General features: G+C 37.7%; 2 protein-coding genes across 3 annotated transcripts in view; both read left to right on the top strand.

Moving 5' to 3' along the window:
- Nucleotides 1-3,714, top strand: part of mapk8ip3 (mitogen-activated protein kinase 8 interacting protein 3) — a 34,856-nt gene extending 31,142 nt beyond the window's left edge. The window contains exons 33-34 of the mRNA XM_037791556.1: nt 1,154-1,300; nt 2,314-3,714. Of these exons, the coding sequence (XP_037647484.1) occupies nt 1,154-1,300; nt 2,314-2,441 (275 nt within the window). The 3' untranslated portion in view covers nt 2,442-3,714. The remainder of the gene's footprint in view (nt 1-1,153; nt 1,301-2,313) is intronic.
- A 3,183-nt stretch (nt 3,715-6,897) lies between these two features.
- Nucleotides 6,898-21,445, top strand: syt5a (synaptotagmin Va). Of its 2 annotated transcripts, XM_037791132.1 has the most exons (10): nt 6,898-7,054; nt 13,982-14,142; nt 14,640-14,654; nt 16,259-16,440; nt 18,470-18,556; nt 18,765-18,932; nt 19,032-19,199; nt 19,319-19,436; nt 19,542-19,675; nt 20,547-21,445. In XM_037791132.1, exons 2-10 carry the CDS (start codon nt 13,989-13,991, stop codon nt 20,754-20,756), a joined length of 1,236 nt encoding a protein of 411 aa, XP_037647060.1. In that variant the 5' UTR covers nt 6,898-7,054; nt 13,982-13,988; the 3' UTR covers nt 20,757-21,445. The 2 variants fall into 2 exon arrangements, with proteins under 2 accessions (XP_037647060.1, XP_037647061.1); XM_037791133.1 differs by lacking the exon at nt 14,640-14,654.
- The last annotated feature ends 2,667 nt before the right edge of the window (nt 21,446-24,112 follow it).

The raw sequence follows: 24,112 nt of genomic DNA, 5'->3' as shown, positions 1-24,112 counted from the left end.
ACATACTATATTGTGACTCTTTTATGATATATTAAATTTACTCTTTTTTATACATACGATACTGTGACTTTTTTATGACATTTTACAACATACCATACTGTGACTTTTTTATGTTATTAGTCGACCTTATACTCTGACTTTTTATGACATTTGTCGACATCAAATGGATTTGACATAATTCAACATACTATAGTATGTGATTTGTTTTTACTTCAACATATTATACTATGAGTATTTTCTTTTTAATATTTCGACATACTATACTATGACTTTTTAAAAATAATGTCGACATAGTATACTATAACTTTTTACTGACATACTATACTGTGAGTTTTTTTTCGACACACTATACTGTAATTTAATTTCAACATACTATACTATGACTTTTTTTTAAACCTTGACACACTATTACTTTTTAAAAAATGTCAACATACTATACTCTGACTTATCTTTTTCAACATACTAAAATATGACTTTAAAAAAAAAAATGAACATATTATACTATGACTTTTTTCCAACATACTATACTATGCCTTTTTTTTCTCGACATAGTACACTATGACTATTTTTCGACATAGTGTACGATTAAATTTTTTCGATATACTATACTATGATTTTTTTTTTTTAAATTCGACATACTGTACTATGACTTTTTTTATTTTTTTTTTACATACGACACTGACTTTTTATAAAATATTTCGACACACAATACTCTGAAATTTTTTTCAACATACTATACGATGACTTTTTATAAAAAAAGAAAATGTAGACATACTGTACTGACTTTTTTCTGACATACTATACTATGACTTTTTAAAAATTTTCGACTTGCTATACGATGACTTTTTTTCGACATACTATACCATGTTTTATATTTTTTAATTTTGACATACTATGCTATGAGTTTTTTTTTTGCTTTTTTTCCCACATACTATAACTTTTTTTACACACTATACTATGACATGTTTGTCTTTTTTCTACATACAAAACACATTTTTGGCCATAACACAAGAATTCATATGATAATTTTCACAATTTAAAAAATGTCTAATCGGATAAAGTTTGGACAGACATTGATGTAAACTGCAACTTGACCGCGGGTATTCTCATTCTTTTTCTTCTGTGTGTGTGTGTGTGTGTGTTTGTGTGACAGGTAATGTTCTGGCCACCCTAAACGGCAGTGTACTTGACAGTCCATCGGAGGGGCAGGGGTCAACAGCGCCCCAAGAGACTGAGGCCCAGAGTGTTCACAATGTGTTGGTGCTGAGTGGAGGAGAGGGCTACATCGACTTCCGTATAGGTAAGCAATCACACCTGCACTCAGGTCAATTGTCATTTCTATGTAGCCAATACACCATACTAAGACTTCCTGCAAAAACTTAAAATAAAATAGCCAAATGTGACAGTGGTGCTTTATAATATTAGCAGTACTGATGTTGCTGATTTTAACACGCAACAGTTTAATACAAGTCGCCATGGCTTCAACTATTCTTGTAATAACATTTTGATAAAAGACAAATTCTATATTCACATGTAAAAAAAAAAGCACATAAACATAATTTTAAAGGGTATTCCTTTTCAGTATTTAAAAAATGATTTGAAACATTTCTTTAAAGGTCCCATATTATAAAAAAGTGAGATTTTCATGTTTCTTTATTATAAAGCAGGCTTAAGTCCTATATAAATACTGTGACAGTATCGAAACACTCAATCCACAGGGAAATACACACAGCCCGTATTCAGAAACTCTGCATTTGGAACAAGCTGTCAGGATTTCTGCCCATTTGTGATGTCACAAATATACAATATTTAGACCCTTGACACAATTTTTAACGTAAACATTCTAAATGTGTCCCAGTTATTCCTGGTTGCAGTGTGTGTGAATGTCATCAGTTGACAGGAAGTACACATGGACCCAAGCTGTTGCCTAGCAACGCATTTCTGTTGCAATTCCCTCAAAATGCGCTAAAACAAAGTGTTTCAGACAGAGGGTAAATACAGGCATATTCAGGCAGACAGTATGAGGAAAATAACGTGGTTTTTTTTAACAGAAGAGCATGTAAACATGTTCTAGTAGAAACACAAAATACAAGTATGAACCTGAAAATGAGCACGTTAGGGACCTTTAAATATGTATAGAGCTTTTCCTGATGTTTTATAAAAATGCAATGCCTGTATGTCAAAATGTTGGTTTAGAAAATACAGAATCAAGAAACTAAATAGACTTTAACATATCATTAGCACAATACAGTTTGATATGTGTTCATTGAGGAATTACAGCTCTTGAGCTTTCTGTTTACCTGTTTTCCTCAGGAGATGGAGAGGATGATGAGACAGAGGCAGAAGCAGACAGTGGTGGAACATCGCAGATAAAACCTGCTTTGTGTAAAGCTGAGCGGAGCCACATCATCGTCTGGCAGGTGTCTTACATACCTGAGTGACACCTGGATCTGCTTTAACACCCACACCCACTCACCTCCTTAAAGAAATCTCCTCCTGCCCCCCAAAAGCTTCCAGCCACCCAAACCTTGTAATTATCCCTGGTCATGTAAAAGTTCCCCCTTGGCTCTAAAACGACCCTCCAAGCCGTGTATCGTACCCTTGTAACTATTATATCCCCTCCTGCCCCGTCACCTTGTAACTTAAATGCCTTGTAAGTACCTCCTCTGATCTAGTAATCTGCCTGCCATCCTGTTTCTGTCCCACACAGGGCATTGTTACTATCTTCATGAGCCTTGTAACCCAGCCTCATAACTACCTCCCTCCTCTGCATCGATCTTATATTCACCCTGTAAGCACACTGTATCTCCTCCTATATTTACCTCAACTGTCCTGCATCTGCCCCAGAGTTATCCTCCTCTTCCTACACTTAGTTTGTCACCTGTGAAGCCTCCACCTTGTCTTAAAGGAAAGCCCTGAGCCCTAACATGCATCAATTGTACCAAAAAAAAAGAAGTACAAAAATGTGAATGACAACAGTGACTTGCATTTTCACCAGAAACCTGTCTGATTTTTCTAACAGCTAATCAGTAATCCATAACCATTTATGCCATGATATGTTTAAATGCAGTTATTGGATGCAGGTGTCTTTTGACAGTGTGTGTGAGTTAAAACAAGACAGCATACAGACTTGTTTTGGCTTCAAGATTGTAATGGATGGCAAATAGGTTTGGGTCACTTTTTACGACAACATGGAAGAAAATGGAAAGTCAAAATTACAGCATGTCAGATTCAGTACAGAAGTCTGGGCTTTTTTGGCCGCTATCTAAAACATTTTGCATCCAATCTCGCAGTCACGTCTATTTAAACAGTCTCGATTAATGACGTCTGCTCATTTTCTATCCTGATCAAAACAACCCTCATGAGGATATAATGACTTAGAGTGCGGTAACAGGCCCCAAATGAACCCCCGATGTGAATCAAATGTCATGCTAGAGTCGTGTGAACAAGGTTATTTAAACCAGTCGAATGGGGTTGTGCTTTATGTGTCAAGGGTTCAGTCCGAGACTAATTTCTCTCATCTGACTGGCTGTTGATCAGACGGTTCGTTGTGAAGCAGGTGAACAGTGATGTGTTGTCATTATGTGTACAGGGATTATTGTAAATCTCCAGACACACTGAAGCCCATCCTCTTTGTTCAGTATGGAAATTCATGCATTGATCTCTATCTGTGTGGATTAAATATTAAACATATTTGTGTGCTGAAAAAACGTACAGTTGATGTGTGTCTAAATTATAATAACTGACTTAAGCATTTTAAAAAGAATTTCCTGATTAGATTTATTTGTTTTAGACAAACAAAGACTGCAATGAAAACTGTAACAGAAGCAGGCACGGTCATCTTACCAATCAAGTTATTGCTCATTTAGTGCATGTTTGTTTATGCCATTTTTGATGACATGCTGTACTATGAGTTTTTATGAAAAATGCTATGAAAAAATGTCTGGAAAAAAAATCTTGAAAATGTCATATTATAGTACGTTGACGAATTTCATTAAAAAGTCGTAGTATAGTATGTTGAAACAATTTAATAAAAAAAGGTCATCCTATAGTATTTCGAAAATAAGTTATAAAAAAAGTTATAGTAAAGTATGTAGAAAAAAAGTCATGAAAAAAAGTCATTGTATAGTTTGTCGAAGAATTTTATTATAAAAGTTATAGTATAGTATGTCGAAAAATGTTATGAAAAAAAAACATTGTAAAGTATGTAGAAAAAAAGACATAGTATAGTTTGTCGAAAAATGTCATGAAAAAAGTCATTGTTTAGTATTTCGACAAATTTCATGAAAAAAAGTCATAGTATTGTATGTCGAATAACTTTATGAAAAAAAGTCATAGTATGTTGAAAAATATCATTAAAAAAGTCATAGTTTAGTATGTCATAAAAAATATCCATAAAAAGTCATAGTATAATATGTCGAAAAAAGTCATAGTATTGTATATTCGAAAAAAAAACATCATACAACAGTATGTTGAAAAAAATTCATAGTATAGTTTGTTTTAAAAAAAGTTAAAGTATAGATGGTCTAAAAAAAAGTCAAAGTATAGTATGTTGAAAAAAAGTCATAAAAAAGTCATAGTATAGTATATTGAAAAAAACTCACAGGATAATATGTCGAAAAAAGCTCATAGTACAGTAAAAAAAAATTATAAATAAAAATGCTATTATAACTATGTACATACTTATTTATTTATACTTTTTGCCCAGATGCCTCCCAGAGGATAATAAAGTGAGTGATGGACATAAATTGAAGTTATAAAAAGCCAGTACACATATCTCAAACTTTTTCATGTCAAGGAGCTCCAAAATCTATGTCCAATCGACCACAGACCATGGATGTATAAGAGGTTGTATCCTGTGCTTTTGTGCTGCGCGTTAGTAAATAGCCTACAACTCCATTAAATTCTGTTTATGTCATGCTACTAGCACTACTAACTACTGGCTGATAGCCGGTTGTTTGGAAACAGAGACGTTAATACATCCTCCACGGTACAGGCTTACAGCATACAGCCCATGGGTTTATTATAAGATAAGAAAAGTGATGAATTACAGCCAATGTGTCCATTATTACAGCCGCATACAGCTAGAAGGAAGCTGACAGAACCAGATATGTCATATGAGCGTGCAGGGTGGTGTTCTGGCCTGAGGAAAAGGAACTTTCAGTTGCAGCCACTAGGGGGTGCTGCTTCTTTTTACTACAGGCTTTATTGCTTCTCCTTTGACCCTGATATATACAGTATATACACAGATATATCACATATGCTTTATGAGGCATATGATAGGCATGATGGAAATATAAATTAATGAGGCTTATCTTACTCATTGTTTCCTTTATTTTCTCTTTTTCATTTCAGTTTTACTCCATTGTCATGCTGTCAATACTAACGGTGGTGCGCAATAATTCCATCGTTCATTGACTACAGTGTGTTGAATGAGTTATCTGTCTGTCTAGTTAAGGAAGGGGATGCTTTGATGAGGGCAGAACAGGCGGTGCAGTTCATTATGCCGAGGAAAATAACTCTGGATTCAGCTATTAGTTAATTTTACAACTTTTAGGACATAATGATTTTAAATGAGGATTTTTGCCTCTTTTGCTTCTATACTGTTTGGTGAAGAGTTCCTATGACTGACCGCTCTGTTCGGTTGGTTGCTGTCCAAGGTGCTGAAGCCAGCAGGGCGACTGAACTGAAAGCACTGAACTACATTGAACTACTTCCAACTACTTTAAACTTCCGCGAGCTCCAACCACAGATCATTTTGAATAATGCTCTCTTTAATTCAGCTTATTTTTGGAAAATAAATGCAATAATTTTAACCACTAGTCTATTTTCATCCTTATTTGTATTTTTAAATAAGACAACAAATCAGCGTCCCTTCACTGTTTCAGCAGATTAGGGGTTGCAGGGAGAGCTGGTACACTGTAAAATATGGACACCTTAACGCAGGGGTCAGCAACCTTTACTATCAAAAGAGCCATTTCAGGCAAAGAAAAAAAATTAAAAATCTGTCTGGAGCCGCAAAACATTTGAGCATTGTGATGAAGGTAACACAGTTTATAGTCTAAGTATATAGTATATAAGTCTAACGCAGTGAGGGCCCAAGTGCAAATGTACTACGGAGTATTAGGGCCCGATTGAGGGAAAAAACATCTGAGATTTACAGAATAAAGTCATAATATTAAAAGTCGTAATATTACGAGAATAAAGTCAGAACTTTACAAGAAAAAAAAGAAAATAACACGTAAAATTACTACTTTATAATATTATGACTTTATTGTCATAATACTACGACTTTTTTTCCTTGTAAACTTCTGACTTTATTCTCATAAAATTACAACTTCTTTTCTCGTAAACCTATGACTTTATTCTCGTAATATTATGACTTTATTTTGATATTACGACTTTTTTTTCTCGTAAACTTCTGACTTTATTCTCATAATGTTAAAACTTTTTTTCTCGTAATATTATGACTTTATTTTCGTAATCTCAGATTATTTTTTTTTCCTCAATGCGGCCCTAATACTCCGCTGTACCGTCGTACCATAGACCTACAACAATGATAAATACAAATTAAAATGTAATCAAAAAACAGTTATTCATTTCCATTCCATAAAATAATTCCACCTCTACTGCAACGCAAGTCTCCTGATTTGTAATTAATTCACTTATTCAACAGAATTACACTTGTATCTAACGAAGTTCTTAAAGTTGTACCAGAATATGTTCAAATTTTATTCTCGCGAGAAATGAGATTCAAAGTGACAGTGTTAGATGAACTGGCTCTGAAAGATTGACTTTTTTGCAGTGTAGGTGGACAGTAAATCGTTGGCAGTGAGGGATATTGTGGAGATTAACACAGGAGGGGGAGGGGGAGGGGGAGGGGGAGAGAGAGCGAGAGAGAGAGAGAGAGAAAGAGAGAAAGAGAGAGAGAGAGGGAGTTGTGTTTAACACTTCTCATCAGTCAGTGGTGGTGGATTTATCAAGAGTACATTTGGATGCAAAAAAATAAATTAAATAAAAACCAAAGAACTGAGAGGGAGTGACACTAAATAAGGTGAGTTACATGATGTTTTCACTTTGTATTCAAGTTTATCTCAGAGTTATTAGTTCATTTGTCACCATGGCCAAATGATGTGTTTTAAAATGGCTTATTCCAGACAAGCACTCAAAATGCGTAAAGGTATTCAATTTATAATGGAAACAGAAAAAAGCAAGCGAGCCTTAATAAGCTGGAAACAACAAATGTTTGGTGATCTTACTTGAAAATCACTTGATCATGAAACATAATGTATTTCAGTCGTGCCGTAAATCTGTTAATAAGCAGCTGTGCTTACAAGGAGCACAAGGTTAATGTTCATCTATTGGATTTTATACTTAAATGCTAATTTTTATGTTATTCTTTATCTTTTGATGAATGCATGTCGCTGGGAAAGTTCCTCCATGAGAGAAACATTTGATTTTAATGCATAGTGGAGGATGTTTTCCAAACCTGGCAAAGATTAGTTTAAGTGGATTATGGGAGGCTAATGCACGTCTATTTACAGAGTCTGTGTTCACGTGCTATCACCCGCAATACACCTCTACAATAGTGATGTTTACCTCTACAGCCTTTAGGAAGTTTCTGACATTGTGTTTGGTATTATAAACTTTAAATCCTTCAGCTTGATGTTGGAATGGATGGTTGTTTGCACCGTGCACACATAGGCTACTGTTGTGTTTCTTGGAGCTTGTGGCTTTTTGTACAAAGCTGCAGATCTACAGCAAACAGCAGAAGACCCATATCTTAACTACAGTGATCTTATCCTAAATTTCTGCAGAAATACAAGCAACGTGCAGTTTTACAGGTCACCACAGGTCAAATGTAACTGCCAGATCTGAGGATTATAAAAACAAATTCGGTATCACATGCACAGACTAAATAGAGACAGAGAGTGACACAGAGTAAATAGAAACATTGAATGATGGGTACAGTAATATGATGCTCAAATTAGCATTATCTCACCTAAAACATTTCAAGATGAACAAATGCTCTCTCTTAAGTCAAAGTTCCAGTGGGAACTTTAATTTTGGATTATGCCCCCATTGCAATGTATGCAGACGATTTGATAATATATACATCAGCGTACACATCTGGAGAACTTGGTAGGGTTTTAAAGAAGAATGGGTAAGAGTAAATAAGTCATTTTTTAATAGCGCTGTCAAAGTTAATGCAACAATGACGCATTAACGTAAATTAGTTTTAATGCCACTAATTTTTTTAACGCATTAACGCCATTGATCTTTCGGAGGTTGTAGCGGGCTCAGTTTCAAAGCTAAGTGAAGACACCGGTATCATATGAAACTGTAAAACCTAAGGAATCCATTGGTACCAACCATATCATACTAGCTTGTCAAGAAGGAGGTTAAATAACGCTCCAAACTTATGCTAAATTTTGGGAAAAACTGGCATGGCCATTTTCAAAGGGGTGCCTTGACCTCTAACCTCAAGATATGTGAATGAAAATAGGTTCTATGAGTACCCACGAGTCTCCCCTTTACAAACATGCCCACTTTATGATAATCACATGCAGTTTTGGGCAAGTCATAGTCAAGTCAGCACACTGACACACTGACTGTTGTTTCAAGTTGTCAACAAAAGCCAAAGTTGCTAACGTGTGCATGTAAATACCTCCAATAGTCGGGCAGAGTGTCAGAAGCCTAATGGGGCCTCGAGCTCAGTTCAGAGCCGTGAGTTTTTAGACTGACAAAATCCCTCCGCCGGCTGTTCACCTCCAAACTGTCTGCAGGGAGATCAGACCAGAGAGCCTTTAAAAGGCAAAACAATGCAAGATCTGGTTACGATTTAGCTCAAACTACAATGGCTGTTTGAAATATTGGAGGTGACATGAGGCCTTATATACTGTGCATTTATGCTCAAATGTATTTAAAAAATATAATGCAATGCTTTATCAGAGTAAATGACAAACAGTATGCAGTATGCATTAGTATGAAAACATTCTAGTGCTGCAACTAACTATCACTTTCATTATGATTAATCAGCTGCTTATGTACTTGATTAATTGTTAATGGTTTGGTCCATGAGAGGTAAGCAAATAGTGAAAAATGGCTATCACAAGTTTTAAAACCAGAGATATTGTGATTACAATTATAGAATCCCAAGAAAAGCAGCAAATATTTACACTGGTACCAGAGATTTGTTTTTTAAACAATTAATTATCAAAATAGTTGATAAATAATTTTCTGTTGATTGATTGATTAATTAATTGACTAATCGTTTCAGCTCTAAACCTAAGAATCAAATACATTACAAGTTGCCAAATTTTAACAAATAGACAGTATTAAGGACAGTATTTCTAGTAGGCATACTGAACTAACCAAAGACCAGAAAAAATCTCATTGGTGCCTGATTCAGATCATTTACTGGGGTCACAGTAAAGGTTATTTCCAACTACTTGGTTGTACTTTGGGAAAGCGGTGATTTGAGCTAAAAGCTAATGCTAGCATGGCAATATGCACACAATGACAACTCTAACATGCTGATTTTTAGCAGGTATAATGTTGACCATGTTTGTTCACCCTCTTACTTTAGAGTGTTAGCATGCTAACATTTGCTAATTAGCACTAAACATAAAGTACAGTGGACGCTGATGAAAATGTTGTTAGTGATGCAGGCATTTGTTCATATTCGACAAATTGAAACTTTGACCCTAACGGTAGCTAGAGGAAAAGTTACGAAATCACCAGAGTTATTACGTGGGGAACATGAATATCTGTTCCAAGTTTCACAGCAATCCATCCAAAAGTTGTCAAGATAGGCTATGTCACTAAAAACTCAAAAATCTCAACCTTGTGGTGGCGCTAGAGGAAACATCAGATTCACTAAAGTCAGTCGGCTTCATCCTCTGGGGACCATGAATAGCTACAAAAAGAATAGAAAGAGATATTTCAGTCTGGACCAAAGTGGTGGACAAACCAACAAACCGACATTGCCATACGTCCGTACCATTCTCGTGATATCTCAGGAACACCTTGAGAGAATTTCCTCAAATTTGGTACAAACGTCTGACAAACTGATTTGATTTTGTCGGTGAAAGATCAAGGTCACTGTGACCTCACGTCTGTCCCATTCTTGTGATATCTTTGGGAACGCCTTGATTGAATTTCTTCAAATCTGACACAAACATCCACTTGGACTCAAGGATGAACTGATTTGAATTTTGTGGTCAAACATTTTTTTAGCCATAACTCAAGAATTAATTTGCTAATTCTGACAATTTCACACAAATGTCTAATAGGATAAAATGATGTAGTAGTAATAGTAAAGTAAACTGCAGCTTGACTGGTTAACGGAGGCATACAACCGCGAGGCGGTAATTCTAGTTCCCTTTTTTGATGTTTTCTTTTGCTCACCTCACAGATCTGTTTGTAGTGTGCAATTTGCATACAGAGCCTTTTCTCTAAGCTTTTTGTGCCATTATATTGCAAGCGTCGATGGTTCTTTGCCACACAATGACTCATGTTTGATTGTTCAAGATGTGAGTTTTGTTCAATATGTCAGACATTGTTCTTTCCTATGTTAACATAGAAGGCTGTTGTCATATTTTGACAAACCATGTCTCTGTTGACAAGACTTTTATAGACCTTTTGTCTACGGCATTAGTTGTTAATCACTTTATATACTAGCCTTAGCTTATTGGAACCTAAAAATGCTTCTAATTTAGCTACAAACCAGTTTCTGTTTGTGGAGCATTCGTTTTTATTCCAGAGCAGCTCCAACTAATTTTCCATCTTTTATCTTATGCACTTTGTGCTCTTTTATCTTGTTTTTATATATGTAAAGAACTTTGAATTGTCTTTGTGTATGAAATGTGCTATATAAATAAACTTGCCTGGCCTTGATTTCCCAAACTATTAACCAGGCAAATGCTATATTCTTGGGAGTTTTCTCATATCAAGCAGCATGATTTCCCCATCTTGCAATATCCAGATAAAGACATGTATTCCATCATCAACGTGACCAGGTTTCTGACTCACTGATGTTTGTTTCTGTGACTGATGTTATGGCAGCAGTCCAGCCTTAATCTGGTCATCATCCTGATTTTTGGGGGGGTTCTGAACTTGAGATAAAAAATCATTATGCATCCTGGCAGAGACAGCAGAGTGACAGAGAGTTCAGTGGGTGATTTTATCCAAAGTACTTACCAGTAGTAGTCATCAGCAGAGTGAATATACAAGCATCATATTAAACTAGACAACCTAAGGAATCCATTGGCACCAACCATGTCATACTAGATTGTCGCAAAGGAGGTTAAATAACGCCACGAACTTGCGCTAAATTTTGGCGAGGAAAAACTGTAATGGCCATTTTCAAAGGAGTCCCTTGACCTCTGACCTCGAGATATGTGAATAAAAATGGGTTCTATGGGTACCCAGGAGTCTCCCCTTTACAGACATGCCCACTTTATAATAATCACATGCAGTTTGAGGCAAGTCATCTATCCACACACTCACACACTGAGGTCTCCCTCTCTAATCCTCTGCTTATGCAGTCCAGGGAGATAAAGGGTCAATGTAACACAGCTCGCCACCTAAATCACATGTCATTGTGGATATATGATGTGTATGAACGTCTGCGTGTGTAGGTCTCTATTCCAGCTGTCATGAGGGGAGGATAAATAACAACAGAGGGGAAGAATGAAGGAGAGATAATGTTGGGATGGGCGGAGAAAGGGGAGGAGACACAGAGAGGCAAACTGTCCTTAATTTGTTTAAGCCGAAGGATTTTTGGATTACCTTTGGCAATTAATCTTGTTACATCGCTGCGCAGCGACAGAGGGCTGTCTAACCGTGGGTGGGGCATATGTGTCTGTGTGTGTGTTTAAATGTCAGTGTGCAGGCTGAACTCTTTACAGGGCACAAAAGAGATTGTCATGATTACCAGAAACTGATATCTGTCTTATTTTATTGCGTCTATACGAAGGGCCACAGGCAGGGATTTGGCAAAAGGCAAACTCAGCTTTCTAGTTGCACTTTATACACCTTTTAAGTCTCATATCTTACTGAGGTAAATTCAAAGTATGCCTCATTAAAGGGTTAAACTGATATTAACTGGGGTTTCAAAATAGAACAATTTTAATCATTTTAATAATTATATAGTCCATTTTGTTAAGATTGTTTATGTATTGGTATAATGTAGCCTACTCAATAGGCAGAAGATATTTTGACACACCACAGTAGGATAAGCACAGGTATAAATAATAAAATCACAAATGGTTGGATCTTCAGTTTCAGGGTCCTGTGTGTGTGTGTGTGTGTGTGTGTGTGTATCCACCAGCATTGCCGTCACAAAGTCAGAGGGAGTATTTTGTGCAAGTAATGAGCTGCAGAGCACCATTCTACTATTTATTGACATACTGCCATCACAGAAGGGAAGCAGGGAGGAAGGAACGGTTAAGGAGGAAGAGAGGAGGAAGGAAGCAACAAGGGAAGTAGGGATGAACATGGGAAGAGGAGGACAAATGGAAAAAGGATGCAGAATAGTAAGAGAGGCAGATAAATGTAATTCTTGTGTTTACGTAGAAGAGATTTATTGTAAATTAAGCTTTGAATTAGTGAGTGGATATAGGTATTTTAAATCATATCATTTTTGGAGTTATCTTTAGGATACGTATTCATATATTCATATAGAGAAACCACTGTAGTGGAAAAAAACTACATTTCATTTTGAATATTGGGAGAAAAAATATACAGTAGATGTGCACATAAAAATAGTCAAGTTAAGTACAAATTCCTCAACTGTACTGAAGCCCTAATATATACTCTACTCCTCTGGTCAACGTAAGCCAAAAAGCTATTCAGACAACAATGTCATCAGAATGGGACGAACAGGAAAAACATCCCTAATTCCAACTTGGAAGTGTTCATTCATCAAGGGCGTTAGCGCTTGACATAGTGATACCAGATAAATAGCCTAAATTAGCAACTTTTAATGTGTTCCATATTTGCAGCAGTTTGTTACCAAGCTAAACCAGTGTAACAAGCAGTGTATAGCTCCTTTAAAATTAGCTGAATTAATTATATCAGTGTTAATATTGGATTTTATTTTTTATGTAACTGCCACAGTGGTGCATTTGCAGCCATTCTGCCAACAGTTTGCTGAGATGTTTGTAGTTCTCATCACCAAGTCATTGTCAGAAATTCCCAGATTTTTCCAACTCTGAACAACAAGTTGGATGCTGACATGTTTTTTTTCTTTTACTTAGTAGTTGGGATAGATAAATGTCAATATAGTCAATATTGAATTACTTTCTCCTGAAACTTTTGTGTAAGTAGGGCTAGAGTATGCTAATGCATGCTAGTAGACTAACATGTATTGTACTTGAACTAAGCAGAATTCTAAAGACACTTGACTTTACTTTATTCCATTTTACGCTAAATTATACTTTTACTCCACTACATTTCAGGGGACACTATTGTGTGTACAGCTTTTGTTACATGTTACTCTGCAGTTTGAGAACTTTCTTACAAATGTATTAGCTAACCATTGTTACATTACATTTTGAATGCAAGAGTTGTATTTAATGGAGTGTTTCTACACTGTGATGTTGCCGCTTTAACTAAAGAAAAGGATCTGAGTACTGCCTTCACCACTGGAATTTCACACCATCATTATACTTCCTTTTCAGTAAAGCCTCAATGAAGTAAAAGTATTTGTCCTTGATGAGGAAGGTCTGTTAGTCTTTGTGAGATGCTTGAAACTAAAGAGTGAATGAATGGTGAGAGGCAGGAGAGTGAAGCGAGTGAGAGAGGATTAAAGAGATTAAAGCCAAGGTGAAAGGTCAAATAGCATGAGGTTGAATGAAAGACACATCGGAAGAGAAAACAAATGTGTTGTTAGCTCTGGAGGTTCAGTGTTTTGCGGTAGATTTAATGATTACAAAGTCGCTAACCGTATGTTGTCTGCTCTCCTTTGATTTCACAGAGCAGTGATGCGACTGGTCAGCGTGGCCGGTGCGCGGCTGCGCAGGGCGGCCGAGGAGGAGGAGGAGAGGGAGCACCCTGCGCCTCCTCCCTCGCACCACTCCAACCACCAGTTCGCCAACATGAAGAACAAGTTCTTCAATGAGCTCACGCACATGCCAAGTGAGCACACACACAAATACACACATATATACGTCAAATATACACAAAATACAAACATAAAGACAACGCAAACACAAAAAATGTTATGCATATAATTGAAAATTGACATGTGTTGCTGGACATTTGTAGGAAAACACAAAAAATGAGGAATAACCTTTCGTAAGATATCATACAAACAATTTTTTTAGGATGCGTTGCTCAACAACAAGTAAACATACCGTGTGCATTCATGTCCTATTGGACATATGAAATAGGAAACATGAGGCTCAGAGTACTTGTGTGGCGATAGTATTTTCAATGTTGTTCGAGGCTGTCAAAAATTGAAGCCAAATCAGCAGATACACTGGCGAATTCAGAGACCTAACAAGAATCAGTCTATAACCTCCATCCCATCATCTAGCCATCATGTCATCTCATTTTCATTTCTCATGTTTTTCCATTTCTTCATTCTGTTCTCTCTCATTTCCTCATGTGACCACCCTGTTCTGCTCTTCAAGATCATAAACTCAGGAGTAAGTCCATCTCATGTCTTGTACCATTCTGTTTTTTCCTGTTTTAAAGAATAAATGTGCGCCAAGTCTTCCTCAGGTGGCAAAACAACAGCTCTGTACTGACGGTTGAGGTTTAAATGCCTTCTGCAAGAGAAGTTCAACAGAAGTTATAATAGAGTGTATTGTTATGGAGGTATTATGGAGACACACCATTCATCAGCTTAAAAACATCGTTGTTTAGGCTCCCTTGCCAAAAGGTATGGAAGCCCACTTCCGCTAAGAAAAGAAAAAAAATTATAAAAAGTTGGGAATCATAAAAATTAAAAAACTCTTAAATTACAAGATAATAACTTATAATTATTTATAATTATAATTAAAAGATTACTCTCATCCAACAGACGTGACCCAATTGTTAAAGCAGCTATAATATATCGCTCACTGTGTTGTTCATAGTGATGAACCTACAGAGTATAATCACCTAAAATCTGCAGCTCCCCTTGGTTTTATGGAGCTTTATAGAGAGTTTCAGCTCATCTAGCTGTCCAGTCTACAACTTTACTGTTTTGGTTCATTCCCGACGCTCTAAGCGTTATTTTTGGCTGGCAGCTGATATCAGCTAAAAAGCTGTATACTAGACTGTACTACCTGCTCAGCACCAAACAGCAGACAGTTAGCTGATGTACATAGTGGAGCATTTAGTAACTAAACAGGAGTTGGTGGAGACCAAAAGCAGAGCAAAAAGAGAGTACACATTGGACTTAGATTGACAAGGTGGACAGAAACACAACTCCAAATGAATTAAAATGTTGCTTTTGGATAAAAGCAACATTTTTGCCATTGTGAAATTAAAGGTCCAATGTTTATGATTTAGGGGGATCTATTGGCAGAAATAGAATATAACAATAATAAGTATGTTTTCTTTAGTGTATAATCACCTGAAACTAAGATGTGATTATTGTTACCTTAGAATGAACTGTTTATATCTACATAGGGAGCGGGTCCTCTTCACAGAGTCCACCATGTTGCACCACCATGTTTCTACAGTAGCCCAGAACGGACAAACCAAACACTGGCTCTACATAGGGCCAATTGCGTCGGCCATCTTAGTTTAGCTTGTTAGTATGCTAACATTTGCAAATTAGCGTTAAAAACAAAGCACAGTTGAGGCTGATTTAAATGTCATTTGTTTTGCAGGTATTTGGTCAAAAACATTTTTTATTTTTATTTTTTTTTAAGTATTTGACTTTTAAAATTTTTTTAATTATTAAAATGTATCCTCTTGAAGCCATGCATGCCTGCCCAAAATTCTATGCTAATCCTTTAAATACTTGTTGAGATATTTCAGACGAGACCAGTGATGGCCAATCAACAGACAGAGCGACATTGCCATCCATATAGCCACAACGCTAGCATGGCTAAAAAACTTCAAACTTATTTACAACCATGGAAGGTTTTTACATGACACCAATCTTACACTGTTTAACAAGTGCTTTAACAAAATGGTTCAGAAGTCCAGCTCACCTCAGTAGGAATTAAACCCCTCACCCAGACAGTGTCACTGTTGTTTCCTATCTAACTACACAGTACCAACCTGCCTTTCTGCTTCCTCTGCCTCCTTTCTCCAGTGCCCATGTGGGCGGTGGGAGCCATTGTGTTCGTGGTCCTTGCCCTTATTGCCTGCATGGGATTCTGCATCTACAGGAAGTGCTGCAACAAGACCAAGAAGCCCAAGAAGGTCCGTGAGAGGAAGGGAGGACGAGGGCGCAGGAAGAAGGACAAGGATGGAGAGGATGGAGATGATAAGAAGGTGAGAAATGGGGTAGAGAGGTTCGGCCTTGTGCATTCCTGAGTTGTCACATGGTAATTCTTTCTGCTACCAATGTGGCTGCAGAAGAAGTGTGTCAAATATTTACACAGTACACTACATGCTACAAAGATTTTCCCAAGTAAGCAGTAAGAGTTTTGATGGTTTCACTTATTCAGCTGGTCTAAAACAAATCTAAAACAGCTGAAGTTGAGAGTAATAATTAAAGTTTGACTGAGAAAAACATTACAATGACTACCAGCCCGTTCACATTCTCAGGGCGTCAAATACCAAGGCTTTGTTATGGCCATCGACGTTTGGCACCACTGCACAAAGCACCCCTTAGCGCCGGTATGAAACTCCGGTATGAATTCCATTAACTACAATGTAAACTCATCCACAGCAACAGTAAACATTCCGAGAAAGTGCACTGGGAGTGTGGTGACATAGTTTTAAAAGCGAAAAGACACACGCCAGGTGGGCGCCGGTATGCAGATTTTGTTACCTTTGGACAAAGCCCCCCCTGTTTCCAGTCTTTATGCTAAACTCACCAGCTACTGTACTGGCAGTAGAGTCATATTTAATGTACAGCCACGAGTGTAGCATCGATCTTCTCATTTAACTCCCAGCAAGAAAGTGAATAAGCATATTTTTCAAAAATGTTGAACTTCTCCTTGAAGGGGCAGGTCAAAAGATGCAACTGGGTATTATGATACATGTGTTTCAGAAGAAGCACATGGCTGACTACACCCTCTCCACAGGCAAACTGATGGAGTTACCAGCAATAAGAGCTGCACTGATTGCAATCACTGCTTCACAGCTGTTTGGCTGTTATCCAGGTTGAGACTAGTAATGGACAAATTGACAGCTTAAACTGGGCACAAAAGCCAAAAGGGATGACAGAGTCACAGCTGCTGTTGGGATTGGAGGAGTTTGTGGTAACAAGCATCAATATAGAATATAGATTATTTCAAAGAATTAGGTTAAAACTTTACTTGTTGCAAACCAAAAGGATAAAATAATCTGCATCTTGGTGTATGCTTAGAAGCCTAATGCTTATTCATGATTACTGATAGTATGATCAATATGTTCAAAGGGTGGCTATTATGGGGTAACCACAGTGGAACCTTAAAGGTGCTCTGTGGAGTTTTCTTGTAAACAAACAAAAGTAATGTTCACATTCAGTGTTACTTACTAATACGTGAATGCATTTCCTTGCTCAGAAAATATTTGCAAATCCAATGTTTTGGGACATTTTGACAAACAAAATGGAGACCCACTCATAAAAACCACAGACTTTGTATATAAAGTGGACGTAGTCACCGTGACGTCACCCATTGGTTTGTGGACTGCCATTTTGAAGCTTTGATTTTGGCATTCTGGCCGTCGCCATCTTGTTTTTTTTGCAACCAGATGTGACACGAGAGGGTAGAGCTAAGTACAACCAAACTCTGAACAAGATATTTTAGGCGACCAAAATGTTACAATTAACTTTCATGAACTGAAAACGCACTGTGAAAGGGTTAAAGTTGTAAGATGAAAACACAGACAACTCCCAGACTGCACAACGCCGAGATAACGACCTGTCAATCACAAGGTAGCCACGCCCCAAAAGCCATCTATTTTAGTCTAAATGGGACCATAATTTACCAAAAGAACATCATGCTGTATTGAAGAAGACTCGAAACTAGCGATTGAGACCATAAACTCATGTTTATAATGTTTACTGAGGTAATAAATCAAGTGAGAAGTAGGCTCATTTTCTCATAGACCTCTATACAATCAGACTTCTTTTTCAACCAGAGGAGTCGCCCCCTGCTGGCTATTAGAAAGAATGCAAGTTGAAGACATGTCTACAAGTGGTCAAAAACTCCACAGGGTATTTTTAAGACTCAGGCCTCCGCAAAATACTTACAACCTTAACCCTATCTCACGTCATTTTCACTGTATGGTCAACATTGATTGATATTATATATCAAATCTGCTTAATAAAATTATCTGTTACCTGCTAACCATGCTGTGTTCCTTTCAGGAGGGAGAGGAAGGGAAGGAAGATGAGGAGAAGGAGAACTTTGGCAAACTGGAGTACTCACTGGACTATAACTTTAATGATAACCAGGTACACACACACACACATGCCTGCACATAGTATTTTGCAAGCATACACACCAATATCCAACTTTTCAAACACAAACACGAAAGAATTTTGAGCTCAACAATAGAAGGAAAGCAAAGATGCTGCTCTTTATTCTGAATAGCTAGCTCCATTTCAGGATTTAGGATCCAGGGATGCCTACAGTTAAACTTATCTCACCTTCCTTCTCCAGCTGATAGTCGGCATCCTCCAGGCTCAGGACCTTGCAGCCATGGACCTTGGTGGGACCTCAGATCCCTATGTCAAAGTCTACATGCTGCCAGACAAGAAGAAGAAGTTTGAGACCAAAATCCAGCGCAAAAACCTCTGTCCCGTCTTTAATGAGACCTTCATCTTTAAGGTCTGTAGATCATTTTATCAGTAGCATTTTTTAAACTATCCAACATGAACATTAAAGTTTCCAAAGCACTTTAGAGTAAACATTATTTTCCCTCTCTAGATACCCTATAGTGAGTTGGGTGGTCAGACTCTGGTGCTGCAGGTGTTTGACTTTGACCGTTTTGGTAAACATGACGTCATCGGCGAGATCAAGATCCCCATGAACAGTATAGACCTCGCACAGCCAATACACGAATGGAGGGATCTGGTTGGAGGAGAGAAAGAGGAGGTACATGATTTTTTGGGACATCTACAATGAATCAGTTCAGAACAGTCATTACCAACATTTAAAGACACCAAAGCACTGTGCAAAATGACTTATCCATGTATATGTTATGTACCTGACAGCAAGAGAAGCTGGGCGATGTCTGCATTTCCCTTCGTTACGTCCCCACGGCCGGTAAGCTAACGATTAACATCATGGAAGCCAAGAACTTGAAGAAGATGGATGTTGGAGGACTGTCAGGTGAACACACATACTTGCATGTTGCTTGTACTAAAGACTGGTAAATGATAGTAGTTAGGGTTATCCTGATGGCTCTTCTGATCTGATGTCATGTCTCTCTTTCAGATCCCTTTGTTAAGGTGGTGCTGCAGCACAACGGGAAGCGACTGAAGAAGAAGAAGACGTCAGTCAAACAAAACACTCTGAATCCTTACTTCAATGAGAGTTTTAGCTTCGAGATCCCCTTCTCCCAGATCCAGGTTTGTACACTAGGCTTCATAGATGTGGGTTAGAAGGGGCCTACTATACCTGCTAGTAGGTTTGATCATTGATTCATATGGGCGATCACGAAAAGAAGGAATAAAAGAAGACGACAGCGACCTTTACCGACCATAGTAATTATGATGTATTAGCAAAAGTGGAAGTCAGGCGCGGTAGTACAGACAGTGTTGAAACCCCATGGTTGGGGGCGATGGATGGGACACAAAACACAGTAGTAGTTTTAGTGAAACTAAAAGTAACGTTGACTTATTTTGTCACGTCTGAAGTCCCATGACTCATCGGTATCGTCAGTCCCGTGAGTTGTTAGTTATGTGACTCGTTAGTACCGTCAGTCCCGTGAGTCATGTGAGTCGCTAGTCAGTGAAATTAATGTCAATCACGACTGTTTCCTAACCCTGTCTAAGTGGTTGTGTTGCTTAAACGTAACTTCCTGAGAAAACTGAAATTTATTTTGAAAGAACACTATTCATGTAACAAGCGTATATTGACACACTGTTCCTGGTGCTTCCAAAAGTAACACAAGAGGGGTACCCCATGTGTCGGTCTCCGATGTCGAGCGGCACTAACCAAGCGGCGGTATGTGACGAGTTGGAAGTGAGAATGTGTTGGTTAGAACTTGTTGCTTTAAGTTTTGCTTTCACTTTTACAACGTTGTTGGTGTAGCAGGCACCGACTGACCCACATCTATGAGGCTTATTACGACTGATAACGCACGTCTAATGATCTGACAACAGTTGAATCGGGACGACCGAAGAACAATTTACTTCTACCTATCAGCCTAATTGAAATATATACATACAGAAGAATTTAATCTAACTATAGCTTCTCTTCTGCTGTCTCCACGTATAGAAACTCCAGGTGGTGATCACTGTGTACGACTATGACAAGCTGGGCAGCAACGACGCCATTGGCAAGTGCTGGTTTGGCTATGGCGCCTCAGGCGTCGGGCTACGCCATTGGTCAGACATGCTGGCCAATCCCAGGCGTCCAGTGGCCCAGTGGCACACGCTGCAGCCAGAGGAGGAGGTGGATGCTGCTCTGAAGGCCCCCATCCGCTAAACACACACACATGTATACACCAACATCATCTGCATAGGAGGGGTATTCTTTCGTTTGAAACCAAACAAATGTAGGTTTGACCTCTAACTTGAATAGTAATCTTTAATGTGCTTTGGTTTCACATCATCATTCATTTTTTAATATTTCATCTCTTCATATGACTACATGTGTGCTTTATATTTATTTACTGTATTTATTTATTTATCTATTTTATTTATATATATCTTATATACAATTGTACACAAACACACGTGTACTTGCAACACACTTAAATTGATACAAATCTACAGTATGCACACTGCAGCTAAATGTATGTGCATTGGCTCATGTATACAATGAAAGGCTGTACATTTACGCTCACCGACTTACTAATTAAATGACTCACCTATTAATATATTAAAGGGACACTCCAGCAATTTAGTATTTCATTTCCATAATGTTTGACAAGAGACAGATAAAGAGTCAAAATCGAGGCGGAATATCCCGACTTTTAGTCCCTAAAAACCCTGGATTCAACACCTCCCATAATGCACCTTGATAGTCTTTCTGTATGCCCTTACTGCCTGGTGAATGTCTTCATCATTCAAACTCAGTGGCCCCAGTTCATAACGCAGGCTTTCTGACTTCTGTCAAGGAAAACATGATGCAACTGTTTTCCCAGGCTGAGAGTTTTCCTTATGATGAGTAAACTGAAATTCATGTGTAAAAATGGTGGAGTGCCCCTTTAATATTAATTTCCTTGACCACCTTTAGCTGAGCTATGTCTCCTTTCATTTAATCAATTTCCTGGTTGTCTCAAGTTTTAAAAATATATTTTTTCAGCATGGGTATGCTGTAGTATTGTCAAATTAATTTTGATACTATAGTACAGTTGATACTATTTATTTATTCTTGTTTACCCTGATGACACGCTTGTCTTTCAAACAGTCTAAACTTGATTTTTTCCCGTGAAATGTATTGTACTTAGTTACATGTTTTTACTGATTATCGTGGCTCCTTCTGTGGTTGTGTTTGAATGAGTGGAGATGCTGCTTGGAGTGTCTGGTGAGTGCGCATATTGATGTTTGTGTGTATGTGTGTTGTATATCATAAAAAATGGAAAGCTGTTTATGGTTTCACTTTCGATACTTACAATGTGATTGTAAATAAATAGCAGAATAAATAAAACATTTCCAAACAATGACAGATGGTACGACGGATGGATGGATTTAGATGTGCACACACACACTATAATACCCTCATGTGCTGACATGATATCCTTTCATCTGGAGTTCACGAGGAGAAAACACACACACACACACACACACACACACACACACACACACACACACACACCAGTAGAATCAGTTAAATACATCATATAGGGTTAAAGATGCCAGTCTTTACAAAAATCCATTTGAGCCATAAGATAATTATGATATATCATGCTTCAGAATGGGATTGTACCCTCTAATACAATCAGAGGGATTGTTAGTCAGAAGAACTGAATCGCTTACTGTAATTTTCTGAAGGTAACTAATCCTTCACCCTGTGATTAATGCTGCTATTTGTCCCAATAATCCATTTATGAATGTCGAGGCTTTTTCTGGACAAACTGTGGTCGTCACATTCCAAAGGCAACGTGGCGCTCACTGATAAATTTGATCTCGGTGAGGTCAGTGTGCATGTTTGTGTGTCTCTGTGTGTGTGTGTCCTGATTTGATGCAGTGAGTGAAAGACTGGATTAACAGTGTGTCCTCTTTAGTCCTTGTCTCACGCAGTCCAGAGCCAAACATGTGAGGCAGGAATTAAAGGGGGGGTTGGAGGTGGGGGGGGGTCGTACAGGAAATATAATTACCACAGACAGGAGAGAAGAAGACAGAAGGAAAACAGTCTGTGTGCCCCAAACCAAACTGAAAGCACATCAAAAAAAAAAAAAAAGTTCCAATGAAGTAAAAAAGTAGTAGTGAAAGTATACTCTCTTGTCAGTTATTTTACACAGTTGATCCTTTTGTAGACTTGATTTTAAATGAACGTTGAAACGTTTCTTGAAATTCAGTTACCTTGAAAATTTCTCAAACAAAATGTATAGCAGTGGACATTTAAGGTTACAAAATGAATCAAATTAGTAGAAGTTAAAGAAAATGACACTAAACTGGGTCAAAATAGCCATACATATTGTTTTTGGTGAATAAGTAAAAAACAACAACACACACACACACACACACACACACAAAAACTCAAAATAAACATCACAGGTGAATAGCCCAATAGAAATATAAAACATGACACCAACACTTGGTCAGAACCCTAAAGACTGACTGTAAGACTTTAAATAAGAAGTGGTCGTAGTCACTGTGACGTCACCCATTGGTTTGTGGACTACGGTTTTGAAGTTTCGAGTTCGGCATTTTGCCCGTCACCATCTTGGTATTTGGCTGTCACTATCTTGGTATTTGGCCGTCAGAAGCGACAGGAGAGGATGGAGCTAAGTAAAACCGAGCACTGAATGAGACGTTTTTAGACGACCAAAAATGTTATAATTAACTTTCATGAACTGAAAACACACCGTGAAAGGGTTAAAGTTGTAAGACAAAAACACTAGCCACGCCCTGGTGGACAATTAAGTTTTATTGTATTGTATTGTATTGTATTGTATTGTATTATGGTCTATTTGACTCTAAATGGGACCATAATTTACTAAATGAACATCATGCTGTGTTGAAGAAGACTTGAAACTAGCGATTTAGACGATAAACTCATGTTTACAATGTTTACTGAGGTAATAAATCAAGTGAGAAGTAGGGTCATGTTTCTCATTGACTTCTATTCAATCAGACTTGCATCCGCATATAAGAAGGGGATGTAGTCACCCATTGGTTTGTGGACTGCCATTTTGAAGCCTCGAGTTCGACATTTTGGCAGTCGCCATCTTTGTTTTTGGCCGTCGCCGTCTTGTTTTTTTGCAACCAGTAGTACCATGAGAAGGTGGAGCTAAATACAACCAAACTGATTAAGACATTTTGAGGCGACCAAAATATTACAATTAGCTTTCATGAACTGAAAACACACTGTGAAAGGGTTCAAGTTGTAAGACAAAAACACTAGCCACACCCTAAAGCATACCCTCTTTTATGGTCTATTTGACTCTAAATGGGACCATAATTTACTAAATGAGCATCATGCTGTATTGAAAAAGACTTGAAACTAGCGATTGAGACCATAAACTCAAGACTCAAAGACTTCTATACAATCAATGGCTATTAGAAAGAATGCAAGTTTAAGGCACTTCAGCATTGGCTTCACTTTTCAGACAGGAGGTAGCCCACTGATTACAACACACACAGAGGGAGAGTGACTTCATTCTCTGCTCAGGT

The sequence above is a fragment of the Sebastes umbrosus genome, chromosome 14 (assembly GCF_015220745.1).
Source record: "Sebastes umbrosus isolate fSebUmb1 chromosome 14, fSebUmb1.pri, whole genome shotgun sequence".
Classification (NCBI taxonomy): domain Eukaryota; kingdom Metazoa; phylum Chordata; class Actinopteri; order Perciformes; family Sebastidae; genus Sebastes; species Sebastes umbrosus.
The sequence above is the reverse complement of the archived record's forward strand: the minus strand, read 5'-3'. Positions and strand labels throughout refer to the sequence as shown.

Excerpts from the sequence above, each read along its gene's own strand:
- syt5a (XM_037791132.1), top strand. The coding sequence starts at position 13,989 with ATGCGACTGGTCAGCGTGGCCGGTGCGCGGCTGCGCAGGGCGGCCGAG. Across the intron at positions 18,933-19,031 it reads ATGAGACCTTCATCTTTAAG|ATACCCTATAGTGAGTTGGG; the intron begins GTCTGTAGATCA and ends TTCCCTCTCTAG. Across the intron at positions 19,200-19,318 it reads TTGGAGGAGAGAAAGAGGAG|CAAGAGAAGCTGGGCGATGT; the intron begins GTACATGATTTT and ends TGTACCTGACAG.